Here is a 25,632-nt window from a genome sequence, read left to right as displayed (position 1 = left end):
ATTTCTTTAGCCAATTACAGCTCAGAAAGCTTGGTCCTTCAAGTATTATTACTGGGAGCTGGGCTGACTGCTGCCCATAGCTCACAGGTTCCATGACAGGCCTTTTCCTTTAATTGCACCTCCCATGTAAGTGTTCAACTGGGCAGAAGTTTTCTCCAGGCTCAAGGGTTGGGTACCTTCTCTCAGGCACTGAAATGTGTGCTCACCCATCACTGAGGCTGATAGCCCTGTATCCACCTCCATAACTAGAGGCTTCTCATTCACGTGGAGTGTGACTGTAATAGGGTCTGCCTTGACTGCTTTAAGATTAAAAAGAGAGTGAATGTTAGAATCAGTTACTTCAGGCCCTTTCATGTTATGTACTTCTAACATCTTTGATGTCTAGTTACTTGGCACTCTGGACTAAGCTCTGCACTGCTTTATCAAATGTCCTCTTGTGCCACAGTAACAGCACCCGGCTTCCTTAAATCTACATGTTTCAGGAGTGTGGTTACACCCACATCGGTAACATTTCAATTTCAGGGCAATTGCCTCCGGTATTTTTTTTTATTTTTGGGTGATTGGGAATGATTCCCGCTTCGCAGCTGCTTCAGCAGTTTTGGCACCACACCTGGCTGCCAAACTGGTAAACGGTGCCATTTTTCAAGATCTGTAGCTCCTGAGAATCTTTTTCAGTGCCTTCCATGACCAGTGCTATCTCCATTGCACCTTTAAAGGTTATATCGACTTCTGCAAGCAATCGATGCTGAATGGCATCATTGGATATGCCTCAAACTAACTGATTCCATAGCATGTCATTCAAGTTGCTCTGAAATCACAATGCTTCAGCTTAGCAATATGAATTGCAGTCGATTCATCTGGGGCCCTCACCCTTGTATTAAATTAGAATCTTTGCATAGTGACCGATTGTTTGGGCTGAAAATGGCTCTTCACTAAGTCCACGAGCTCACTGAACAATTTGGAGTCAGGGGTGCTTGGGGCTGTGAGAGTGCAAATAAGGTTGTAGGTTTGGATCCCACAGACGCTCAAGAGAATGCTTTGCCTCTGCCCCTATTTTGTTGGCCTGGAAATAAAACCCGAGGCGCTCGATGTATTGACTCCAGTCCTCTGCGGAGGAGTCGAATGTGTTGATCTTCCTGAAGAGAGGCATCCTGGTGAGTATATATTCTATTTCTTTCTTTCCTCCTTTAAAATAAGATACTCTCAGTTGTAGGGCAAGAGGTAGCAACAGGATCATTTATCCTCATCGCCAGATGTAGAGATGTACTACTGAGAGGCTTCTTTAGATGAACAGTGAACTTCATTTACAGAGCTGTTGGATTAGCTGTATGCTTCTCGCAAGGCTAAAATATATTCCCCTAGGCTTTGAAAACCCCACCCCCTTATGAGATTCCCCACACTTGGTGTTGATCAGTTGTTCTGACCATGTGACCCTTATCAGTAAGGCTGGCCTAAAGAAGGGTCTGATATATAAAATGTTAATATGAGACTGAGTACAGTACCGCCTATGCAGTGATGTAAGAAGACATCTGACCCAAAGCCAGGGTCAGTTTGGAGATGGACACAGTTGGGTTAAAACCTGGAATGGAGTCAACTCCATACTTATACCTTTACTGTAAATATGGACATAGTCATGAGTTGTTAATAAAGATTTGCTGTTAACATACTCCAGACTGGAAGCCTACTTCATGGTGTCCATAGCAGAATTCTTCAATGTCCTTTCAGGGCGATTTGCTAGTGTTGTTTGGTGTTGTTTGGGAGGTTTTATATTAGCTTGGCAGGGGTGGGGGGGGGAACCAGAGAGGGAATTCAGACAGGACAGAAACAAACCTGGTAATGGTTGTAAGAAAAGTCGTAATCGATATTGGAAGACAGTGGAAACAAAGGCCAGCATCAAATAGGGTCAAAGTGTGGAAAAACGTTAGAAAGGCAGAATCAAAGGCATTCTATCTGAATGCATGCAGCACTCACAGCAAGGTAGATGAATTGATGGCACAAATAGAAGTAAGTGGGTATGATCTAATTGCCGTAACATAGATATTGATGCAGGGTGTCCATGGCTGGGAACTGAATATTCAAGACTATTCGACATTTAGGAAGGATTGGCAAAAAAAGGAAAAGGAGATGGGGTAACACTATTAATAAAGGATGAGATCAGTACACTAGTGAGAGAGGATCTTAGATTGGAAGATCAAGATGTAGAATCAGTTTTGGTGGAGCTAAGAAACACCAAGGAGCAACAAACATTGCTGGGAGTTAGTAATAGGCCACCTAACATTAGTGATAATGTAGAGCATGGAAATTAGAGGTACATGTAACAAGAATAATAAAGTAATCATGGGGAACCTCAATCTACATTTAGCCTGGGTAAACCTAATTCGCAATAATGCTGTGGAGAGCGAATTCCTGGAATGTATATGAAATGGTTTTCTAGAACAGTATGAGGAACAGGCTATTTTTGATGTATTATTATGTAATGAAAAAGGGATGATCAATAATCTTGCTGTAAAGAAGCCTTTAGGCAAGAGTGAATCACAATGTGATAGAATTTTGCATTAAGTTTGAAAGAGATGTAGTTCAATCTGAAACTAGGATCTTAAATCTAAACAAGGGAAACTATGAAGGGGCAAGTTGGCTGTGGTGGTTTGGGAAACTACATTAGAAGTTATGATGGTAGACAGACAATGGTAGCAATTAAAGAATTAATACATGATTTACATCAAATATTTTAAGGAACAAAAACCCAACAAGAAAAATTATGCAACTTTTGCTAACAAGAGAAGTTAAAGCTTGCATTAGATTAAAGGAAGAGGCTTAGAAAGTGACTAAAAAAGTAGTAAACTTGAAGATTGAGAGCTTTTTAGAATTCAGCAAAGGAAGTTCAAGAAACTGATAAAGAAAGAGAAAATAGAATATGAGTGTAAAATGGTGAGAAACATAAAAGCAACTGTAAAAGTTTCTATACTATTTAAAAGGGAAAAGATTAGCATAGACAAATGTGGACACATTACAGCAAGAGTCAGGAGAATTTATAATGGGGAATAAGGAAATGGCAGAGAAATGAAACAAATACTTTTGTGTTTGTCTTCACCGAGAGAGATACAGCAATTGTCCCAAAAATACCAGAGAACCAAGGGACTACTGAGCATGAGGCACTGAAAAGACATTGGCCAGAATTTCCTAGCCCTGATGGCGTTGAGCATCGTTGGGGGGGGAAAGAGTGGAGAGACGCAAGTTGGCCAAAAATTGGTCTCACACCGTCATGAAACCAGTTTGCAATTGTTTGCTCCACCTGTCAATGGCTGTGTTTCCTGCCGCTGCACATCAGGAATCTCATTTCAATACTTTAGCATCTCTTTATAAGCCCTGCTCACCGAAATCATCCCCCATGCTGGATCATCCAGTCATGCTGACGTGTTTCACAACTGTACGTAAGCGACGTACACCTGGAGAGCTGCACTTCGCTCAGGGCTTTGAGGTTTGTTTGCCTACCATGCTTCGGGCAGCACACATGGCCATCGGCACCAGGCTTTGCAGGCCGCACCACATCATTTTTAGGGGGGCACACAGGCAGGTCTTTACCTACCAGACAAGCCGTAAGGTGGGGGTGGCTTTTCAATAGCTGCAGGGCTAGGGCTTGCTTGGGGGAGAGGAAGAAGTGGTCTTGGGCAAGGGCAGGGCAAGATGTGTGTGTGTCTGTGTGTGCGTGTGTCTGTGTGTGCGTGTCTGTGTGTGTGTGTACACACACATGTTGATTTCTGTAAGTGGCCTTAAGGTGGTGAGGGCTGAGGAGGCAGCCTCCAGAGGAGACGAAGTCAGATGGAAATGTGAGGGGGTGTGTGTGAGAGAGTGTGTGTTGATGTCCCTTGAGCTGGCACTGAGTGAGATGCCAGTGAATGTGTGATAGGCTTGTCAGTATGTGTTTAGAGTGATAAGATGGTTGTCTTACCATGGTGGCATGGATGAGATCATTTATCTGTTTTCTGCACTGCATGGCTGACCTCTTTGTCTGCGGCATTGGCACTGACCACCTTTGCCACTGCCTCCCAAGCCAGAATGGTGAGACTGACAGGCCTCCTGTGACCAGAGAGGGGGTAGAGGACATTGAGGTGGGCCTCCACTGCATTGAGAAGGTGTCCCAGGGATGCTTCACTGAATCGAGGGGCTGTACTCTTCTTAGTTTTTGGTGCCGTGTCTTCACCGGAGCAGTCGTGGGCTGCAAGCATTGATGTGTGTTCGCGGCTGCAGTTTAAATATGGCCTCCTGCATGAGGAAGTGGTGAGGTAATGGCATGGTGGGAAAATTGGAAGCTGCCCACCAGTGAGATGGCGTGTGGCTGCATAATTGATGAGATAAGAATGGGACGACATGACGCGAAAACCCACCATTGCAGTTGGTGGGTAAAACAATTTATTTCCAACCCTTTACTACACTTTGTGCAAATCTGGGAAGATTTTGCCCATTAGTAATAGTAAAAAAGTAGTGCAGAAGAAATTAATTGGATTTAAAATTGATAAATCCCCTGGACTTGATGATCTGCACCTCAGAGGGTTGAAAGAGGTGGCTGTAGAGATGGCAGATGCATTGGTGGTCATCTTCCAAAATGCTATAGATTTTGGGACGGTTCCTGCAGATTGGAAGGTGGCAAATGTAACCCCACTGTTTAAGGAAAGAAGGAGTGAGAAAATAGGGAACTACAGACCCACTAGTAGGGAAGATGCTAGAATCTTTTATAAAGAAGCTGATAACTGGACAGGTAGAAAATAATGGTAGGATTGGGGAGAGTCAATATGGATTTATGAAAGGGAAATCATGTTTGACAAACCTGTTGGTGTATTTTTGAGGATGTAACTAGTAGTGTAGACAAAAGGGAACCATGGATGTGGTGTATTTGGATTTTCAAAAGGCTTTTGATAATGTCCCACATAAGAGGTTTATAAACAAAATTAGAGCACACTGGATAGGGTGTTAATATACTTACATTGATTGAGAATAGGTTAACAGAAGGAAAACAGAGAGTAGGAATAAACGGATCATTATCAGGTTGGCAGGCTGTGACTAGTGGAGGTATCACAAGGATCAGTGCTTGGGCCCCAGATATTCACAACCCATATCAATGATTTGAATATGGGGATCAGTTATAATATTCCAAGATTGCTGATGACACAAAACTAGGTGGGAATATAAATTGTGAATAAGGATGCAAAGAGGCTTCAAGGGGTTTTAGACAGGCTTACTGAGTGGATAAGAATATGGATTATAAGGTGGAAAAATGTGATGTTATCCACTTTGGTGGGAAAAACAGACATGCAGAGTATTTCTTAAATGTTGAGAGATTGGGAAGTGTTGATGTCCAAAAGAACTTCAGTATTGTTGTTCTTGAGTGACTGAAAACTCATATGCAGGTGCAGCTAGCAATTAGGAAGGCAAATGGTACATTGGCCTTTATTAAAAGAGGATTTGAGTACAGGAATACTGCAATTCCACACCTAGAGAATTGTGTACACCTAAGTAAGGATATACCTGCCAGAGAGGGAGTGCAGCGAAGGTTCACCAGATTGATTCCTGGAATGGCAGGATTGTCCTATGAGGAGAGATTGAGGAAACTGGGTCTGTATTCTCTAGAGTTTAGAAGAATGAGAGATGATATCATTCAAACGTACAAATTCTTATATGGTTCAACTGGGTAGATGCAGGAAGGATGTTTCCCCTGGCTAGTGAGTCTAGAAACAGGGGACATAGTCTCATAATAAGGGGTAGGCTATTTAGGACTGAGATTAGGAGGAATTTTTTCATTCAGAGGGTGGTGTATCTTTGGAATTCTTTACTCCAGAGGGCTGTGGAGTCTCAGTCATTGAGTATGTTCAAGACAGAGATTGACAGATTTTTAGATATTAAAGGGATATCGGGACAGTGTGGGGAAATGGCAGTGAGATAGAAGATCAGCCATGATCTGGTTGACTGGTGGAGAGGCTCGAATGGTCTACTCCTGCTCCTATTTCTTATGTTCCTATATTCCTGTGGTGTATTCCCCAGCTGCCACTAGTTGAATACCAGCAGCAATGGGATGAGGACGTTAAATGATTCTTAGTTGGCTACTTAAGCACCTCAATTGGCCTCTGGGCAGGAAGACCTCCCTTCCCACGCGGAGCTTGATAGGAGGAAGCTGGGAAGGCATGGGATCTCTATTCCTCACCCTTCAGCCCAATCAAGTGGCTCCCTGTCTCCAAACTCTCCTCTGATGGATCATTAATTCCGTCCCATACTTTGCACTCCAATTCCCTTGTAATAAAGGTCAACACACCATTTACCTTCCTAATCACTTATATACCTGCTAACCTTGCTAACTTTGTGTTCTTTTTACACGTAAACACAAGCTTCTCTGAAATTTCATGCCTTCAAATAAATATTCTGTTTTTTATTCTTACTCCAAAGTGAATAACCTCCCACTTCCAGATTTCATACTCCATTGGTCACTGTGTTATCCAACCACTTAAACTTTCTGTAACTTCCGAGCTCCAGGGCGTCATATTGGGGGGCACCCCAAAGATGCGCTGGGGAATCCCCTTCAGAGGTTTACAGGTAAGGTTTGCACAGCAATTGCTCAGAGTGCAAACTTCCCCTGGCCAATTGCCCTGCACTGAGAACCAACCGAAAATGCAATTTAAATTGCAAACATCGGATGGTTCCGACTGGGTTACATCAGTAGTTACCCAGAGGTAGTTAGAAGCTCTTCTAATCTGTGGGTAACTATTGTACAGAGCCATGGGACTCCCCACACGCCCCTAACAAACCACCCCACAGGACTACCCCACACGTCTGACCCCCCAGGTGTCGCCCTCCATCCCCCTGACTACTTTCCCCCAGCCCCAAGGGGCAACATTCCCCAACAGTAGTTCCCCAACCCACAGGGATTCTTCCTCTGTTTCCACCCCCTCCCCCACACCACCCCAACTGCACCATCCTCCCTGCCCCACCACACCTCCACCCCAGTCCCGACCTGACACCCCCTTGCTGATACCACCCCCCTCTCCCGGAGGCCCGACCTGGCCGGGACAAGGTGAAAAAAATTAAGGTAAAAAACTAGGAGTGCAGTGGGAATTTGACTCTGATTGCCACTCTGAGGAATTTCAGGCCCAGAATCTCTTTGCTACCTCTTTGTGTTCTCCTCATTGCTTACATTCCCACCTAACTTTCTGTTCTCAGTAAACATGAATATATTACTCTCCATTGCTTTGTCTAAATCATTAAAGTAGGTTGTAAATAGTTGAGGCGCCAGCACTGTTCTTTCAGATGCTCCACTCATCATAGCTCCCAACATGAAAATGCCCCATTTATTCCTACTCTCAGCTTCCTGCCTATTAACCAGTTCTTCATCCATGCTAAAATATTACCCTAACTCCATGCCCTTATTTTGTGTATTAACCTTTTGTGTGACACCTTATCAAACGTCTTTTGGAAATTGTGCCTTTATGCCAGGTTGTGTTTTTATTTAACAGGGTAGACATTGTGCTCCACCTTTACCACACTTGCTGGCAGCAGTACCACACTCTGCTGTCTGTCTGAAGCATTGAGCTGTTTATTGTCCTAAACTCTTGTATATCTGTGTTCCATCATTCTGGTTCCCTCTCTCCCTGGAGACAGTCAGGTCTATCTACTAAATCCCATCAGAATTTTAGATGCCTCTGTCAAATTGCCCTATAATTTCTTTTAACAAAAAGCCTCAATTTTTGAAGTCTTGCTTCATGTTTATATTTCCCCATACCGCATATCATCCTAGTAAATGCATGCTGTGCCCTCTATTGCCTCTATGTTCTCCTTCTATTGTGGAGGCCCAAATTGCACAAAAGGGTTAATTTAAAAGCAGAAAATGCTGGAAGTACTCAGCAGGCCAGGCAGCATCTGTTGAGAAAAAACAGAGTTAACGTTTCAGGTCTGTGATCTTCTATCAGAACTGAGAAAAGTTAGGAACGTGATAGATTTTGAGCAAAGAGAGAACCTAAGCATTGCCCCTTGGCATTCAATGGCATAACTATTGTTGAATCCCTCACTATCAACATCCTGGGGGGTTTCATTGACCAGAAACTGAACTTGACTGGCCATATAAATACTGTGGCTGCAACAGCAGGTCAGAAGCTAGGAACTCTACAGCAAGTAACTCACCTCAAAGCCTGTCCACAATCTACAAGGCACAAGTCAGGAGTGTGATGGAATACTCCCCACTTGCCTGGATGAAATGCAGCTCCAACAATACTCAAGCTTGACACCACCCAGGACAAAGCAGCCTGCTTGACTGGCACTCTATCCACAAGCATTCACTCCCTCCTTTACCGACGCACAGTGGCAACAGTGTGCACCATCTACAAGATACAGTGCAGGAACTCACCAAAGCTCCTCAGACAGCACCTTGCAAATTCACGACCACTACCATCTAGAAGGACAAGGCCAGCAGACATGTGGGAACTCCACCACCTGGAATCTCCCCTCCAAGCCACTCACTTGGAATGATATTGCTGTTCCTTCACTGTTGCTGGGTCAAAATCCTGGAATTCTTTCCCTAATAGCACTGTGGATGTACCTACACCACATGGACTGCAGTGATTCAAGAAGGCAGCTCACCACCATCTTCTCAAGGGCAATTAGTGAGGGACAATAAATACTGGCCTAGCCAGTGATGTCCAAATCCCACAAATGAATTTTAAAAAAGTGAGGAGGGTGGGAGAAAAGGAACACAAGGGAAGGTCTGTGATAGAGTGGAGGACAGGAGAGATTAAATGACAAAAGGTTTCACGGTCCAAAAGCCAAAGGGATTGTAATGGGTAAAATAAAAAAAACAAATGATATGTCTAGATGAAGTGTGAAGGGTTGGATAGCAGCCATGTGTATGCAAAGTGAAGTGATTAAGAAAGAAACCAGACAAATACTGAACCAGCAAATAAAAAAAACACACAAAACATGATGGGGTCAGAAGTTATGAGCTAAAATTATTGAATTCCGTGTTGGTCCAGAAGACTATAGAGTGCTGAGTTGAAGGATGAGGTGCTGTTCCTCAAGCTTGAGTTGACCTTCATTGGAACACAGTGACAGACCAAGGACAGAAAGGTCAGTGCTGCAGCAAGGTGGGGAGTTGAAATGATAAGCCACAGGAAGCTCAGGGTTATGCTTGCTCACTGAATGGAGGTCTTCTACAAAATGGTCAGCCAGTCTGTGTTTGGTCCCCTCAACGTAGAGGAGACCATATCATGAGCAGTGAATCAGTATACTAAATTGAAAGAAGTAAATTGTTGCTTCACTCGGAAGTTGTGTTTGCACCTGTGGATGGTGAGAAAGGAGGAGGCAAATGGGCAGGTTTTGCATCTCCTACTTGTATGGAAAAGTGGTGTAGGAAAGGGGATGGGTGTTGAGAGTGACTGAGGAGTGGACCAGGGAAGAGAATGTTACATTTAGAATGGGAAGAAGGATTTGAGGGGTATTGGTACCCATGAGTATATTGCTTTTACACAAAATTGTTCTTACTAAGGTTTGAGCATAGATTTGCTATTATATCTTGACTTCAGCATTTTATACACTTGCCTCAATATGACTTCCTTTACATGTGATAGTTAAATCCAGAGCTAAAAACATACACTTTAGTTTTTGACCTAATTGGACCATCTTTTTAAGGACTGAATCCTTATTGAGCTTGCATTTTTTGTAGCAGCATCTTGCAATATTGGGATAGAAGTGCAGAATTTATAATTTTCATACTGTAAGCTGTTGTGCCTAACCTTTGTGGCAGCCATTTTATTTCCAAGTTTTTGAGCACATTTTTGTGCAAACAACATTCTTTAGTGGATATATAATTCCGCAGGAAAACCCATGACTGGAATCACAGAAGCCATAATCCCATCACTGTAGCTTGTGTTAAGAGGATCAACTGTAACCTTTCACAGAATGATTTTCTTTCAAAATAACACTTTCTGCTTAATGATTTGAAGAAAAATCTATCCTTTTTCTGAAAGTCAAATATACTTTGTATCCTGAAGAACAATAGCACTGATGAGTTACCATGAACATATTTAACCATTTTTATTCCATCTCACTGTGTAGATGTTAAGGCAGTTCATTAAGAGTTATGTTACTTAATAAATGTTCACTGTATTTTTTTATTGTGGATCCTGGGTGGAGCTAGGTTGAAAGCTTAGGAGAAAAGGTGAGTTTGTCAGCAAACGGTGATTAGGTGACTCCAAGCTTAGGTTGTAAAAGGCTATGGATTGTAGGAGGTATTGTGGCACTGTAGTAGCATCCCTACCTCTGAGCTAGAAGCTCCGGGTTCAAGCCCCACTTCAGGACTTGATGGGTCACGGAAGGTACATTCATAACGTGGTCAAGCAGGACGATTATCAGCCTGTAAATCCTTCTAATACACCCGATGGCAGGTGGTAAAAGCGGGAGAGTTTCCTGGTCAGCCACATTGCAGAAGACAACAGCAAATCACTGCAGTACTTTGCCGAGCATAATCATGGGCCAATCCAATGGAAGTCCATGATCACCAACGCCCTCTTAGGGCATGTTACCTGAAGGTGGAGGAGGTTGGACTGTAAGAGGAAAGGAGAACATTAGATATGAGTAGGAAACTTTGAGATAAGTCTTCATGTTAACACTGAACAGTAAAGATTCAAGAAAGAGTATGTGGAATAGTGTATCTGAAGCTAAGGAGGAGCAAGAGAAATATGCTGAAGGTGTACTTAGCATAGTAATGTTGACTAAATTAGAAAGCACCCAGAAAGATGATTGCCTAACATAATGCTATGATCCCTGACCAGAATGGAGATTCCTCAGTTAATCACACCTGGTTGCAAAATATACTTGCTTGCCTTAAGCTCCACCGCATCTCCAACTCATTAGATGACACAGTGGTGTCAATAGATAGACTGAGGCAGTGTGAGGTTGAAAGGCTGTGGTGAAAGAATGATTCCCTGTCAAATGTTAGGCATATTGTTGCATTCTGTTCAAGAGTACAGAATGGCACCTCATCTTGTGGTAGGCTCCTTGTTGTTTGAGTATGTCCAAGCTGCAAATGATTTCCTCATCTTCCGTGGGTCCTCTCATGACTAAAAAGTCCGATGGGGGATTAGCATGAATGTCCACAGAACTGGCAATTCATGTTCTTTTTGGCCTTAGGGAAACATCTGCAGCTGTGTTACCTCTGCCCTTCCTCTGAGAATGTTGGATTTTGCAAGTTTGGCAGAGATGGTCCTTGAAACATGTTGAATCAAATGTCAGCGCTTGCCTTCACGTGGGGTGGTCAGCTGTAGTGTTTCCCTAATAGAGGTGGTCTGTAATACTGAAGTTTGTTAGGCTGTTTTTAAGGGTGTCAGCTAGATTGAGTCACTCCAGCTGTGGTATGCAAGGCAGTAACTTAAGAAACAAACTTTGTCTAGTCTCCTTTTATTAGCTCCTCCGCTGAAAACCAGCTAGCTGTGCATCCCTAATTAGGGGAGCTAAATCATCACACTGTGCTGCCTGACACTGATTATATTTTCTGGTACATCTGGTGACTGACCATTATCTAAGGACCACCCATGTGCAGAATGAGGATTATGACTTCCAGTGTGACTGCATCTGTCCCTTTGCCTGCTTCCGTTGCTGTAGGACTCGGGTTGTGTGTTTGCACGTTACAGCTGACATTTAATCATAGTGGAGGAAGGATGCGTGCTACTGCCCCACTCTCTTGGCTGCTTTTGCATGACCCCAAAGACGAGGAGGATCGGAGATGACTCGATAGCTTGGCAGTTGCAATGGATGGACGTACTTTTGTGCTTCACCACAGTGCACACTGTGAACATTGTGCCATATCTGCTGAAAGTACCAAATACTTGATGTCATCTTCCATGATGCAGTGGACTTTGTTTCACCCTTCCAACATCTGTCCCTCCACTATGAGGTAGAGGTTTACGGGGTTCACCATGAGAAAGGGTGGACAGGAGTTGAAGTGAGAGGCTGTAGATCCAGAGAGGACTTCCAATCTGGGATCAGCCTCCGTTTTGTTAATGAAACATTAGCCAAGACCCATCTAGTAAAGAAGGTGATAGTCACCTCACAACCTTTGATCCCCAAATGATATCTCATTTATTTTTATAGATAGCTTATAGGCTTTATAGAGAGTTGAGGGATTTTGGGAAGAAAATAAGAGTTTTGCAACAAAGTTAGCAATGAAGAAGATGTAGGGTTTCCAACTTAAGGTCAGTGGAGACAGTGAAGCCAAGAGTACTAACTGATGAAAGGACTAAGACTGAATCCATTAGGGCAAAGAAGTGGGTAGCTATTGTTTAGACTTGCAAGAGATGCTTCCTTTCCTTGTCTCCTTGTTAGTTGACATTGTTAACAGCTCCCTGTTCTCCGGTACTGACCCTTTCCTCTTCAATTCGGTAACCATCAGTTCTCCTCAAAAGTTCCACCCTTGACCCTTCTGTCCTTGTAAATTACCAGCCCAAATCCAACTTCCCTTCATTTCCAAAGCTCTTGAAGATCTTCCAGATCTCTACCCAGCTTTCCAGCAATTCCACGTTTGAATCCCTCCAATTCGGTTTTCTCCCTGACATCGTACTCAAGCAGTCCTTAAAGTCATAAAGGACATTGCATGTGGTAAACTATCCCTGCTCATGTTTCTCAACCAACCTATGGCCTCTTTGACATAGTTGGCCATAAAATCCTCCTCTATCGCCTATTCTGCTAGGTGGAACTGCTTTCAGTTTTATCTATCAAATCAAAGCCAGAGAATCATATGAAACTAGCTTCCCTTCCCATTATTTCACCATTACATCTGGAGTCAACAAATTTTGGCCTCCTCCTATTTCTAATCAACATGCTGCCCCTTGGCAATATCTTCTGAAAAAACCCATCAGGTTCCACCTTTACGCTGATGACACCTGGATCTATCGCACCACCACTTCCCTTGGCTCCTCTCTGCATTGTCACATTTCTTGCCTGACAGTCAGAATTGGATGAGCAGAAATCTCTCCCAGATTAATATGGGAAGACTGAAGCCATGGTCTTTGATCCCCAGAACTGTTCCCTGACCATTGTTTCCATCTCTCTCCCTGGCAACTGAAGTTCAGCCAGACTATTCACAATCTTGGTGCTTTAGTGATGAGCTTCTGACCACCTATCTACCCCATCACCAAGACTGCTTCCTCCCCCTGCATAACATTGTCCGACTCCGACCTTGACTCAGCTTATCTGCTGCTGAAACCATCATCCATTCCTTTGTTACCTCTAGACTTGAATATCCCAATGCTTTCTTGGCTGCCATCCCATCTTCCAGCCTACATGAACTTGTGTTAATCCAAAACATGCTGCTTGTACCTAACTTGCTCCAAGTCACTTTTCGTATCACCCCTGGGCCTGCTGGCATACCTTGGCACCCAGTTAAACACCTCGATTTTAAAATTCTCATCCCTGTCTGCAAATCGCTTATGGTTTTGCTTCCATCCCTCCCCATCTCTGTGACCCCCTTACCCCTTTTAGGCCTACAACCCTCTGAGATCTCTACACTTCTTCAATTCTAGCATCCAGCGTATCCACCATTTTAATTGCATTACCATTCGTAGCCATACCTTCAGCTCTTGAGGCCCTAACCTCTGGAATTTCCTCCTTAAACACCTGCCACTCCACCTCTCTCTTTTTATTCTTTTGGGGGATGTGGGCGTCGTTGGCTCAGCCAGCATTTGCTGCCAATCCCTAATTGGCCTTGAGAAGGTGGTGGTGAGCCGCCTTCTTGAGCTGCTGCAGTTCATCCGGTGTTGATACACCCACAGTACTGTTAGGAAGGGAGTTCCAGGATTTTGATTCAGCAACAGTGAAGGAACAAGGATATAGTTTCAAGTCAGGATGGTGTGTGGATTGGAATGAAACTTGCAGGTGGTGGGATTCCCATGTGTCTGCTGCCCTTGTCCTCCTAGACGGTAGAGGTCACAGGTTTGCAAGGTGCTATTGAAGGAGCCTTGGTGAGTTGCTGCAGTGTATCTTATAAATGGTACACACTGCTGGCACTGTGCATCAGTGGTGGAGGGAGTTAATATTGAAGGTGGTGGATGGGATGCCAATCAAGCAGGCTGCTTTGTCCTGGATGTTGTCTAACCTCATGCGTTGTTGGATCTGCACTCATCCAAGCAAATGGACGCTATTCAATCACACTCATGATTGTGCCTTGAAGATGGTGGACAGGCTTTGGAGAGTCAGGAAGTGAGTTATTTTCCTCAGAATTCCCAGCCTCTGACCTGTTCTTGTCGCCGCAGTATTTACCTGACTGGTCCAGTTCAGTTTCTGGTTAATGATAACGCCCAGGATGTTTAAAATGCTCTTTAAAATCTACCCCTTTGATCAAGCTTTTGGTCATCTGTCCTGATATCTCCTTTATGTGGCTCAGTGTCAAAACTTTATATTGATAATTGCTGTGTTAAAGGTGTTATATAAAAGTAAGTTGTTGATGTTGAAAAGGATGGCTGTTGCTTAGACTTGCAAAAGAGATGAAGAAAACGTTTCTTTGAAGAACCAAAGCTAAAACACGATTTACATTGTCCAATAAATTACCCGGTGGAGATGAAGATGATGCACTGCAGGCAAAATGGAATAGTTTCCATTAAGGAATCATGACTTCGCAGAAGGTGATCAATGTAGAATTCATCCTAGTCTCTTAAAATGATAATAACATTTGTACTCAAAATCGATTTAAAGTGGAATTGTGAAATGGAAATTACACCAAAAAGTTTAGATTTTACATTAGTATCGAGTCATAGACTACTTCTGACTAAGGTCTTTTTTATTGCTGAAAAAAGAGACATGCTGTTGAAGCTTTTCATCTTGCATGCATCAGGACAAATGCAAGAATACTAAATTTCAAAAGGAACAACAATTTATACTGCATGAGAAAAGAGCACTGATTGGTTGACAAGTGGAATCTGATTGGTCAAGGCTTGCCATGGAGAGTGCACCAAGGGACAGTTGTCCCCCATGGTTTTGTTTAATTGAAAAAGGCACAATGTCTGACATGTTCTTTCTGCTTGCAGAGGACAGGGCCCTGCGCATGAATATACGTAGCAAATGTAAGTGAGCCACATTGAGAGCCTGACTGATAATCTTAAATTGGTTGTTCGTGTAATTCTTAACATACTCAGGATTGTCCAGTAAGTGTTGTCAAATTGTGGCATCATATCTAATGTTGGATATTATGTTCTGAGTTTTTCAAGCACAGACTGGTTGATTACAATCAGTACTCTGCCTGTTGCAAACAGCCGAAGGGACACGCTTTTTGATACGATTCACCAGTAGTTGGGATGTACGGCTTACATACCCGGCATTACACTGGCTTAGAGGATAACTCTTCCCTGGTGCATTCTCCGTGGAATGCCCTGAATCTGGGGTACTGAGTTCAGTTCTGAGTGCTACAAATCAGAAAGGATATATTGGCCTTAGAAGGGAGTTTTGGATTCATCAGAATGGCAAAAGCATTAAGTTGTGAGGTCAGGTTGCTTAGACTAATTTTGCATTCCCTTGAGTATAAAAGGTTATGGGTGATATATTTGAGATGTTTAAGATATTTAAAGGATTTGGTAGGGTATGTAGAGAGAAACTATAGTTTCTATAAACTATATAGAAACTATATAGTTTAGAAGAAAGTTGCATTATCTTAAAATTAGACCTAGGACCATTTAGGTACGATGCTACCTGCTGCCTTCAACCTCCCAACCCCAACCATTCCCAAGCTAGGTCAATTGAAAATTTCAAAACCAAGATTGATTATCACAATTCAGTTACACAAGGGTATTGAGGAATATGGAACCAAGGCAGGTGAATGGACCAGCCTTGATCTAATTGAATTTTAGAACAGACTCGGGTGGCTAAATAGCCTACTCCTGTTCTATGTTTCTTTATTTGGAGCTGTTACCTTTTTAGATGAGGACTGGTAACAGCTTTCTAGTTGGTGGCATTCGCCTTTGAATGACCTGCAAGTGGGAAATTTGAAAAAATTTGAACATTTTGGGCAGAATTTAATACCCTCCCCTGTGGCGAGTTTGGTGACAGGGGGCATTTAATCAGATGGGAGGGTGCTGAGTGGGGACCCCGCCATTTCCCGCCTCTGCACCGATTAAATCTGAAGACTGGTTGATGGCCTTTCCGTCCTGCCGCTGCCAATTGAGGCCCTTAAATGGGTGATTAATGTCCACTAAATGGCCTCATTCCACCCCTGCTGGTATTCATCCAGCAGCAGGCGGGGAACTCACCACGCAGGAAGCCCAAAAAGTGACCCCTGTTGGGGTTGCTTATGAGCTTCGAGGTGGCGAAGTGTCATTCAAAGATGCTGGGTGCCTGATTAGAGACCTGGCATTAGGAATGAGGGGGCCCGCTGAAAGCCACCCTTCTGCCCTTGATGTCGACCCCATGCCTCCTCCTCCTCTGTGATCCCCTTCCCGCCATTACTCACCTGTGGCCTGGGTCCCTTGGCGATCCTGGGTCTCAGGCGGGTACATTACAGACAGCTGCCACCACCTTTTCGGTGATACAGGTGAACAATAAGTTGCTGCCAGCCTCTGATTGTCCAGCAGCTCTCAGTGGGCGGCATCTCCTCCCCGCAGGTCCTTGATCCAGGGGAAGGCCCGCTGCTGCCCAGTTGAATGCCTAATTGGCACTTAATCAGATAGGCCTCTTCCCAAAATGAGGCGTCATGGGGCTGTTGTTGGCTCTCCAGCTGGTGGGTGAGACCCCTGTCGCCTACATTAAAATCCGCCCACTGTTTCAAGCTTGCGTTTCAGCTGACGTCAGGAAAGTACTTTGCAGTAAGATAAAAGCAAAATACTGCAGATGCTGGAAATCTGAAACAAAAACAAAAATTGCTGGAAAAACTCAGCAGGTCTGACAGCATTTGTGGAGTGGAAGACAGTTAATGTTTCGAGTCCGTATGACTCTTCAGCAGAACTAAAGAGAAATAGAAATGTGAAATAAAAGCTGTTTAAGGGGGTTTGGACAGGTGAAGTTGGATAGAGGGCCATTGATAGGTGGGCCAAAGGAGAGATTGCCAAAGATATCATAAACAAAAGGACAAAGGGGTGTTGACAGTGGTGATATTAGCTAAAGGATGTGCTAATGGTGACATTAAGGGTAGAAAGCAGGACGAGCAAGTGACAGATAGCCCTAGTGGGGGTGGGAAGGGGGGAGAGGATTGAAATAGGGTAAAAGGTGGAGATAAAACAATATGGAAATAAATTGTAAAAATAATAATAGAAATAGGTGGGAAAAGGAAAAAAAAATATAAAAAAAATATAAAACCTGTGCCTATGTTTTTACAGATGTCAAGCTTTCATAATTTATGTACCTTTCAGTTCCTCATGGAGTGTGCATCATGTTGGTGAAAAGGTTATATGATTGCTAAATGTTTTCCTAACTTTATGAAACCTTATAAATTCCTGTCGTTGTTTTATGATTGCTTCAAAGATTAAGATGTCATTCATATGTGGGAAATTGTTGGTAGTCTACACGTTAGACCGAAAATGGAAAATAAAACTTGAACAATTAACAGAATATAAGACTGTTGAGAGGGAGATACTAGACTTTGATCTAGTTTCATAGGATAATGGATGCAAGGAATCAGGCAAGCAAAGCTGAATTTGGTCTGTGCCTAAAATTACTTACACCTAAAATTCATTATTTCATATCCAAGACATTTTGAGAGGGGTCTGGCAGAGGAATTTTTAATTCATTTTGTTTACAGAATCATTTTAAGTGGTCCAGACTTGCAATGATGAGTGGCAGGTAACTTTTGCATCATGCAAGCATCAGGTAATGATCAGTTCCAACAAGAAATAGCCCAAACAGCATCCCTGCCTTTCAGCAATACTATCATCATTAAACCCTGCTATCAACACCCGGAGATGACCATGAACCAGCTGCTTAACTGGATCAGCTATATCAATACAAAATTAGGACCGACGATGAATACCCTGTATTGAGTGGCTCATCTTCTGATCTTGAAAAACCAAGTCATGATTGTGATGGAATACTCACCATTTGTCTGGATGGGCACAGCAGCAACACCTGAAGTTTTACACCATCCAAGACATAATGGTTCCCTTGATTAGTACTTCCATCACTGGAATCAGAATCTGCTCTGGCTATAGTGTGTTCTATCTGCACAACGCATCAGCAAGCACAACTTGAACATCACCTACCAACCTTTCGATCTTGACTACAAAAAAGGACATGAACAGCAAAATCTTAAGAATGTCACCACTTTCAAGTTCCCCTCTGTGCCATGCACCATCCTGGCATGGATGTGTGCTGCTTTCTTCCATCAATGTGGAGTCAATATCCTATGGTTCCAAACTTAGCACTATTGTGGGGATACCATCACCATGAGAGACCTCACCACCACCTCAGGGCAGCTAGGGCTATCAATGCCAGTGTTTCTCACATCGCTAACATGTATGAAAAAAATATTCATTTGAAATAATGGTTTTGATTGTAAATAATTGAGAAAAGGCAGTTGAAGTAATGCTTTGATATATCATGAGCTTTCCAAAAAAGGAAAGGATCTGTTCAAGAGTGGAGCCAACATTGCAGGTCATGATCATGGCTTGTGGCATTCCCAGGCCTCGGCAATGAAAGAAGTACAACCAGTTTCCTACTGCATTTATCTCTAGGCTGAAGAGAAAAAAATGGTGGATGAGATAGGATGGCATGCAATGTAATGCATTCTGGAATCAGAGATCAAATACAGTTAGAATGATGGAATGAAAGGTTGAATGGATTGAAGCTATCCATAATTTTTGGGGTTTGGTGTGCAGACTTGGGAATCCAGGGGAATGTCATCTTGGGGGATGAGATTGAAACCGTGGGAGGTGGACAGTTGCTGAGACAGTCTAAGTTGGAGCAGCTTTGAGGGAATTCAGAGACTTGACCTTTGAAAGTGAAAAATGTTTGGAATCCCTCACGAGGGAGACAGATTTTTAATGAGATTGTATAACTCTCACTGGTTACATCTGGGTGGGTTATTGAGAAATCCGTGGATCTGCCTTGGTCCCATCTGCCATTTATTGTGCAGTGTGGTGTGTGTTCAACTGCAGCTTGCCTATTTATTCATATGTAGCTCATGTTGATTCTGAATGTTAGAATATAAGATAGATATTGTAAATTATTTTAGTTTTCTGGCTATGTATCAGAAGGCTTATTTAGTTTGTTCAAAAACCATGGAGTCTTGTGGCTTTATTCTCTGAGTAAGTACCTGGGATCTCAACCTTTATCTACTTTAAACAAAAAAGTTATTGGTCCTGATCCAGATCATACCAGAAACTTGGTGGTCTGATCGAGGATCATAACAATTGAAATGTATAAGGTATTAAGGTACCTTGACAGTACAGGTCTCTGGATTTATCTGCTATTCTACCATGACAATTAGGTCAAAATACATTTGCTGGAAATCACATCAAACATTGATTTTTAAAATTGAGGCACCAAGTTAGAAACTGCACAGAGACATTTTGGCCCAGATTTTCACTGCAGCTCTTTAAAAATGGCAGGTGGGACTTGATTTCAGGATTCCCATCCCCATTCCTGTTTCTGAGAGTTTTCACTGGCACAGGATAAGGGTGCCTTCTATACATATCTTTCAATTCATTCTCTCTTCAGAAGCATCTAATTAAAATTGTTAATTGTGTGTCACCTTCTGCCACTGTTATCTTAAGTCAAAAAATACAAATGCAAAATGCAATGCTTTCATCCTTGGCATTGTAAATGATATTTTAATAAATTACAATATATAAGTAAATTTCAAATAGCACAGTTTAACAAGCCACGCCTGCTTACAAGCTCAAAGATAGTCACAGATGCCACAGCGAACTCATTGTGGATCATTTTATCCTAATCTGCCTGGTGGGAAACTCATGGTGGGGGGATTCCCCAAATACGAGAGTGCGCTCTTTCACACGTGCATGAAAGAGCGCACATCTCCCTGAGGCTAAGTGCTGCCTCAGGGAGGTCGCTGACAGTTGTGAAAACATTAAAAATAGAGAAAAAAAAACTCCTTAACATGTCCCCCTCATGTGACAATGTCACATGAGATGGGACATGTTCATAAATTTCACTAAAACTTTATTAAACTTTTTAAATCCTTATATGAAACCTCATCCTACCGGTGGATGAGGTTTCATGTTTTTTCTATTCCCACTGGGGCTCCTGGCCTGCCTGCTAACCTTAAGGTTGGACGGGCAGGTCCTTTAATTGTTTTAATGATCCTGTCAATGGCCTCAATTGGCCATTGACAGGTCGGCAGGCCTGCGGCTGATTTTGCTGTGCCCCCGCCTTCCTGAAGATTTAAATGAGGTGCGGTGACGTCAGGGGTTCCCCCTGATGTCTCCCCACATCATTTTGTGCGTTGAGTGGGCCCCGCCCCCTGCTTGCCAACGGCAAAATTCAGGCCCCTGTGTGGAAAGTAACATCAGGCAGGGTATAAAATTGGGGACAGATCCCCGGCTGCTTCACACCAGGTGGATTAGGTTAAAATGACCTCCAGTGTGCTTGTCTTTGAGTTAAGCAGAGAGCTGCACAAGTGTATGGTGCACTTTATATCATTGTTAAATGAGTGTCAATTGAACAAGCTTCCTAACCTACAAAAGTGCATTGCAGTAGAGTTTAATTTTATGAAGGTTACAGTTCCAAGAATTATTGGTAGAGTTTGAGACTGAAGCTTATTCACAAATGAAGTGCTGTTAGTGATTTGTTCCAACCCGAACTGATGTGCAGGTGCTGTTTTGATTGGTCATGCTAAGTCTCTCAACAAATTTGAATTGTGATAATTCAGGTTCTGGACCACTGATGGTTCATATTTCTAGGGTGATGGTATAGGATGTATTGATTTCCTAGGATGAAGGGGTTATCTTATGAGGAAAGATTGGACACATTGGGCCAGTATCCATTTGAGTTTAGAAAAATGAGAGGTGATCTTATTGAAACATGTAAGATCCTGAGGGGCCTTGACAGGGTGGATGCTGAAAGGATGTTTCTCCTTGTGTGAAAGACAGGAACGATAGGGGACACAGTTTAAAAATAAGTTTAAGATGTAGATGGGGAAAATCTTTTCTCTGAAGGTCATTAGTCTGTGGAATTCTCTTCCCCGGAGAGCGGTGGAGGCAGGGTCATTGAATATTTTTAAGACAGAGTTGGATAGATTCTTGATTGACAAGGCAGTCAAAGGGTACAGGGGCTAGGCAGGAAAGTAGAGTTGAGACCACAATCAGATCAGCCATGATCTTAGCAAATAGTGGAGAAGGATCAAATGGCCAAATAGCCTGCTCCGCTTATTTTGTATGGTCCTGTGCACATTCGCATGTTTGCATGCTCATAGCCATCTAAAAATGACTGAGTGATCAGACTCCAAATTCCTTCTGCATCTTCTGAAACGAAAGTAGCAAGTCCACTTATTTGGATGCATAAGCATAGGAAGGCAGGTGCATGAGTTATATGGCTGTCTTATCATTAACCAAGTGTGATATCCTGTTCTGCCTATTCCTCTGGTTGCAAAAATGTTTGTAATGCTCCCATATAATCTGTTGGCTGTTCATGAAAGTTGTGTCATGCCATATCATGATCAGAAACTTATGAGTGCCACACTGGTAAGCATGGAAGGTTAACCAAGCATAAAATATAGCTTTTATTGCTGAGAAAATGGGCACATTCACCTTAGTCAATCCCCGCAGCCTTTCTGCCAGAATTCTGTCTCGCAGTTCATTGGATTCTAAGAAAATGGGCACTACTGATTCCAGCAGAACAGAAGCTGCTAGTGCAGAGTCCTTTTTCTTGATAATTCTGCCACCTAGTTTTGTATTGTATTAATTGCTTTAGGAACTACTGTGCGACTGTGAGAAAGTGCACTGAATGTAAAAACAGCAGAGGTAGCTTTCAGAGGTGTATTAGGCATTTGAAATGCTGGCAGGGAAGATGGATGGCTAATGCTACGCACTATAATTGCATCAATCCTGTCACTTTCTTTGTGAAATTCGTGATTACTGAAGGTGTTAAATGATTTTCTGAGTGCAGCATTTCAGAGTGGAGAGCCAGAGATTTATCTTGAAGCCGTCTCAAAGTCAGACTGTGGAGATTGGATTGCAGCACTCCGAGAAGCAAACTCTGAAGGTTTGCAAAGGAGAATTGCATACCTCCAGCAACTCATCATGGAAATCAAAGCGAATACAAACCCAGATGGAACCCATCAGATTCTCCTTCTACCAGAGATACCATCTCCACTGATAAGTAAGATTTACAATGCATGAAACTCTTTGTGATTTCAAATGGTTTAAATCATTTTTAGGCCTTAAGGCTACATTTATGATGTTATTAATGATCTGATTAAAATTAAATTGAAAATTATAATATTATAGTCATTCATCAAGGTTCTTTTTGATTAAATAAAATGGAATGAATTAACTTACATACAATTATTTTTGCTTTTTTAAAAATATGTCTTAAAGTTGAAGTTTGGTTTATATAACTTGAATTGTACAAGTGGTATGATCATGCTATTTATCATTGCATCATAACAGTAGCACACTTATTTTAAAAACACGTAGCTTATTTCAACAATAACACTTGCTTGGAAACATTGCTAAAACAAGAACATTTTAATAGGTGATTATTTTAGAATAATTAACCCCCTCCTTGCTGTCTAAGGCTAACATTGGGAAAAAGCCTTGTATAATTGAAGTTCACTTCAGTTTTATCATTGTGTTGATTTACATTGTGTAGTTTGTTCAAAAATGTCTACAGGTTCGCTCTGTAGTAAGTGTTTTGTTGCATCTATAAAACTTTTTCTGGTAGCACACATTCTCATAAATCATTTTTTTGTTTTGGAAGTGACAGCGGCATATTTTCTCTTCCTCTTGCAGGCATGCCAACCCCACCACCTCATAAGTCATGAGCCAAATTCTTAAAAATCAAGAGATTTGCTGTAAAAATCATGGCTTTCTATTCTTTTTGAGCATAAACTAATATATATTGACAGTTGGTTTATAAGCCTCGTTCATAGCTTATTTATTCTGTAACATGTCAGAGCTCTTTATGAAACCTCTATTACTACATCTGAAAATGCCTCACAAAAAAGTTTAGAAATCCTGCCTGGATTATTAGAGTATGATTATGGCTATGGCTATCCAATTTGCGGCACTTCCTTCAACTTTCCCCAAAGCCCTGTAACTTTCTTTCTTGCAAGCATATAAGTTGTGTAGGAACTAACTCCTCCCTCCCCAGTCACTGTCAATATAAAGAATAAGTGATTGCTTTACACATAACATTGAGACACTTTGGATAGAAAGAATGTCCACAGCACAAACAAGAATTGGGATTAGAGTAGCAGTCTAGATACAATACATGAAAAAATAGAACTCAGGTTTGGTGAGTTAGGATATTTAAAGCCTGTAGTGTCAGAGGAAGGTAAGAATGGGGGAGAGAAAAGGAGCTCTCAGTTTGATGGTCAGAGCATATTGTTTGCCTGTGCTCCTTGTGGTAAGCTACTGAAGTCAAAACTAGCAGCCAGCATTCTGAGAGCTGAACAGAGGAAGGTGAGGACTCAACTCGCAGAGTGAGAGGCCTGTCTACAAGCACATCACCTAGTGAGCTTGAATCTGCATTGGCATTTCAGTTTTGGTAAGAGTTTCAGGCAGTCATATAACGGCACAAGGTGGAAATCCCTGTGAGAGGCAGCTTCACTCATGTTCCAAACTTGACAAAGCTATGTGCTTCGACAGACTTTGGATTTACTCTGCAGTCAGCTGCCTAGAGTAAATATACCTGCGCAGTCCGAGATTGGATGCACATCCACAAAAGGATTGTTACAAATCCAAAGTTTTTTGTGCTGTCTTGCAAGATTATTGACAGGCTAAATTTGACTCATAATTCACATCTCTCTTGATCATTTCACAAGAGTTGGCATGTCTGATCTAGGCTTATTCCTCTGGACATTAGACAGGAGAGAGGGACCACCTATGTTGCCATCTCTGGTCTTTCTCTGGTCTTTGATTTTTGCTTTGTAACAGCCTCTGGTCTGAGGACAGGGACAATGGACTCGTTGTATCTATCACCATGGGCAGACCATGTGTTCTGGTGAGACCCATTAAAGTGAAGCTTTGCAGCTCTAATATCAATTTCCACTATTTATTTTAATATTTTTTAATCAAAATATGTTATTTAGAGTGAAATATGAAATGAAGTATTTTTAAAATTGGAGTTAGCTGTTGAATTGGTTTTATTTTGCTATTAGACTGTGTTCCCCCTGTTAACATATAAGATAAATAAACAAAATTAGTGGTGGGAAGAAAATCATGTATAAGTAAGATATAATTTTGCAAGTGATGCACAAGCTAAAGGATTTTCTGCTTTTGTCATAAGAGGCTTTTCACCTTATTGATTTCTTGTCAGAAATCCTTAAAAGAAAAATTGCCTCTTTAACGGCAGCTTTGTTATTGAAGGCAGGAAGAAACAAGATAAAGATGACAGGGGTTTCACAATATGATGCATACATTTACCCAGTATACGAACATATGATTTTCTTAACTGTGGAAAAAGAAAATAGTTTGTTAATCAGTTCTCTTTAACCTATAGGTGTTGGCAAAGTTCCATTTGAACCGAAGTTGGAGTTCAGTCTTGGTAAGTTCAAAAACAAAAATGTCTTAATGTCTCAAGGCACAGATAGTATTGTATGTGATATGTTCAAATATGCCTTCAATTTTTATTGAAAGCTTTAATGAAATGTCTCAATTAAACTCCCTGCAAAGATGAATTATTACTCTGAAGTATTTTCAATAGTGCACACAATTACAGCATGCTTGAGCTGGATTTTACAGGGTGCTGCAGGCTCCGCCCTCCCACTAAAAAGTCAGATGCTTTAAGGCGATACTTCCAACCCTTTCTCGGGAGAAAGTCTCGCCTTTGTAAGCTGCTGCCCAATCAGAAGGCCGGCAGCTCTGTAGTCCCAGCAGACCCAGCTGGGAGTAGCCACAGCTGGCACTACAGGCAGTCCCATCTCGCCGAGGAACCCAGCTAAGTCCGGGATCAGGGGTCTCGATGAGAAGGTGGGGGGTGGGTAGGTTCAAGGGTCCAGGGAGAGGGTTAAAGGGGTGGATAACCTTGGCAGAGGGGGGCCTCTGATGGGCCCAGGGGACCCGCAAACGAGGTTTCCCCACTTGCCCAACACCAGCCTGCACAGCTAAAGCTGCTCAGCTTCCCACATGGTGTGGGCTTCCCCCTGCCACTGGTAAAATACCAGCAGAGGTGGGATGGGGCTGTTAAGTGGCCATTAATTAGCCACTTAAGGGCCTCAATTGTCCTAAGGTTGAGAAGGCAGCCTGACATTTTTCCTAACCCTGTAAAAGAAAAATAGGTCAGTGGCAGACGGTAGGTAATGGGGGGCACCTGCTAGATTTTATATGCCCCGCTGCCTTCAAACCTGCTGACAGGGAGCATAAAATTCAGCCCCTTATGTTGCTTTAATCTAGCATGTCTTAGCAAATGTCACAACGAGACTTCATCGTTACACTTGCATGAAGTATCAGATAAAATATTCTATGCATTTGTAAGTTATACGATTCTTAGACCAATAAGGCCCAACCC

General features: G+C 42.4%; 1 protein-coding gene across 1 annotated transcript in view; it reads left to right on the top strand.

The window, feature by feature from the left end:
* Nucleotides 1-25,632, top strand: part of inpp4b (inositol polyphosphate-4-phosphatase type II B) — a 900,896-nt gene that overhangs the window by 381,787 nt on the left and 493,477 nt on the right. The window contains exons 5-6 of the mRNA XM_041213287.1: nucleotides 22,069-22,281; nucleotides 24,637-24,669. Of these exons, the coding sequence (XP_041069221.1) occupies nucleotides 22,069-22,281; nucleotides 24,637-24,669 (246 nt within the window). The remainder of the gene's footprint in view (nucleotides 1-22,068; nucleotides 22,282-24,636; nucleotides 24,670-25,632) is intronic.

This window comes from Carcharodon carcharias, chromosome 1 (assembly GCF_017639515.1).
Source record: "Carcharodon carcharias isolate sCarCar2 chromosome 1, sCarCar2.pri, whole genome shotgun sequence".
Classification (NCBI taxonomy): domain Eukaryota; kingdom Metazoa; phylum Chordata; class Chondrichthyes; order Lamniformes; family Lamnidae; genus Carcharodon; species Carcharodon carcharias.
The sequence above is the reverse complement of the archived record's forward strand: the minus strand, read 5'-3'. Positions and strand labels throughout refer to the sequence as shown.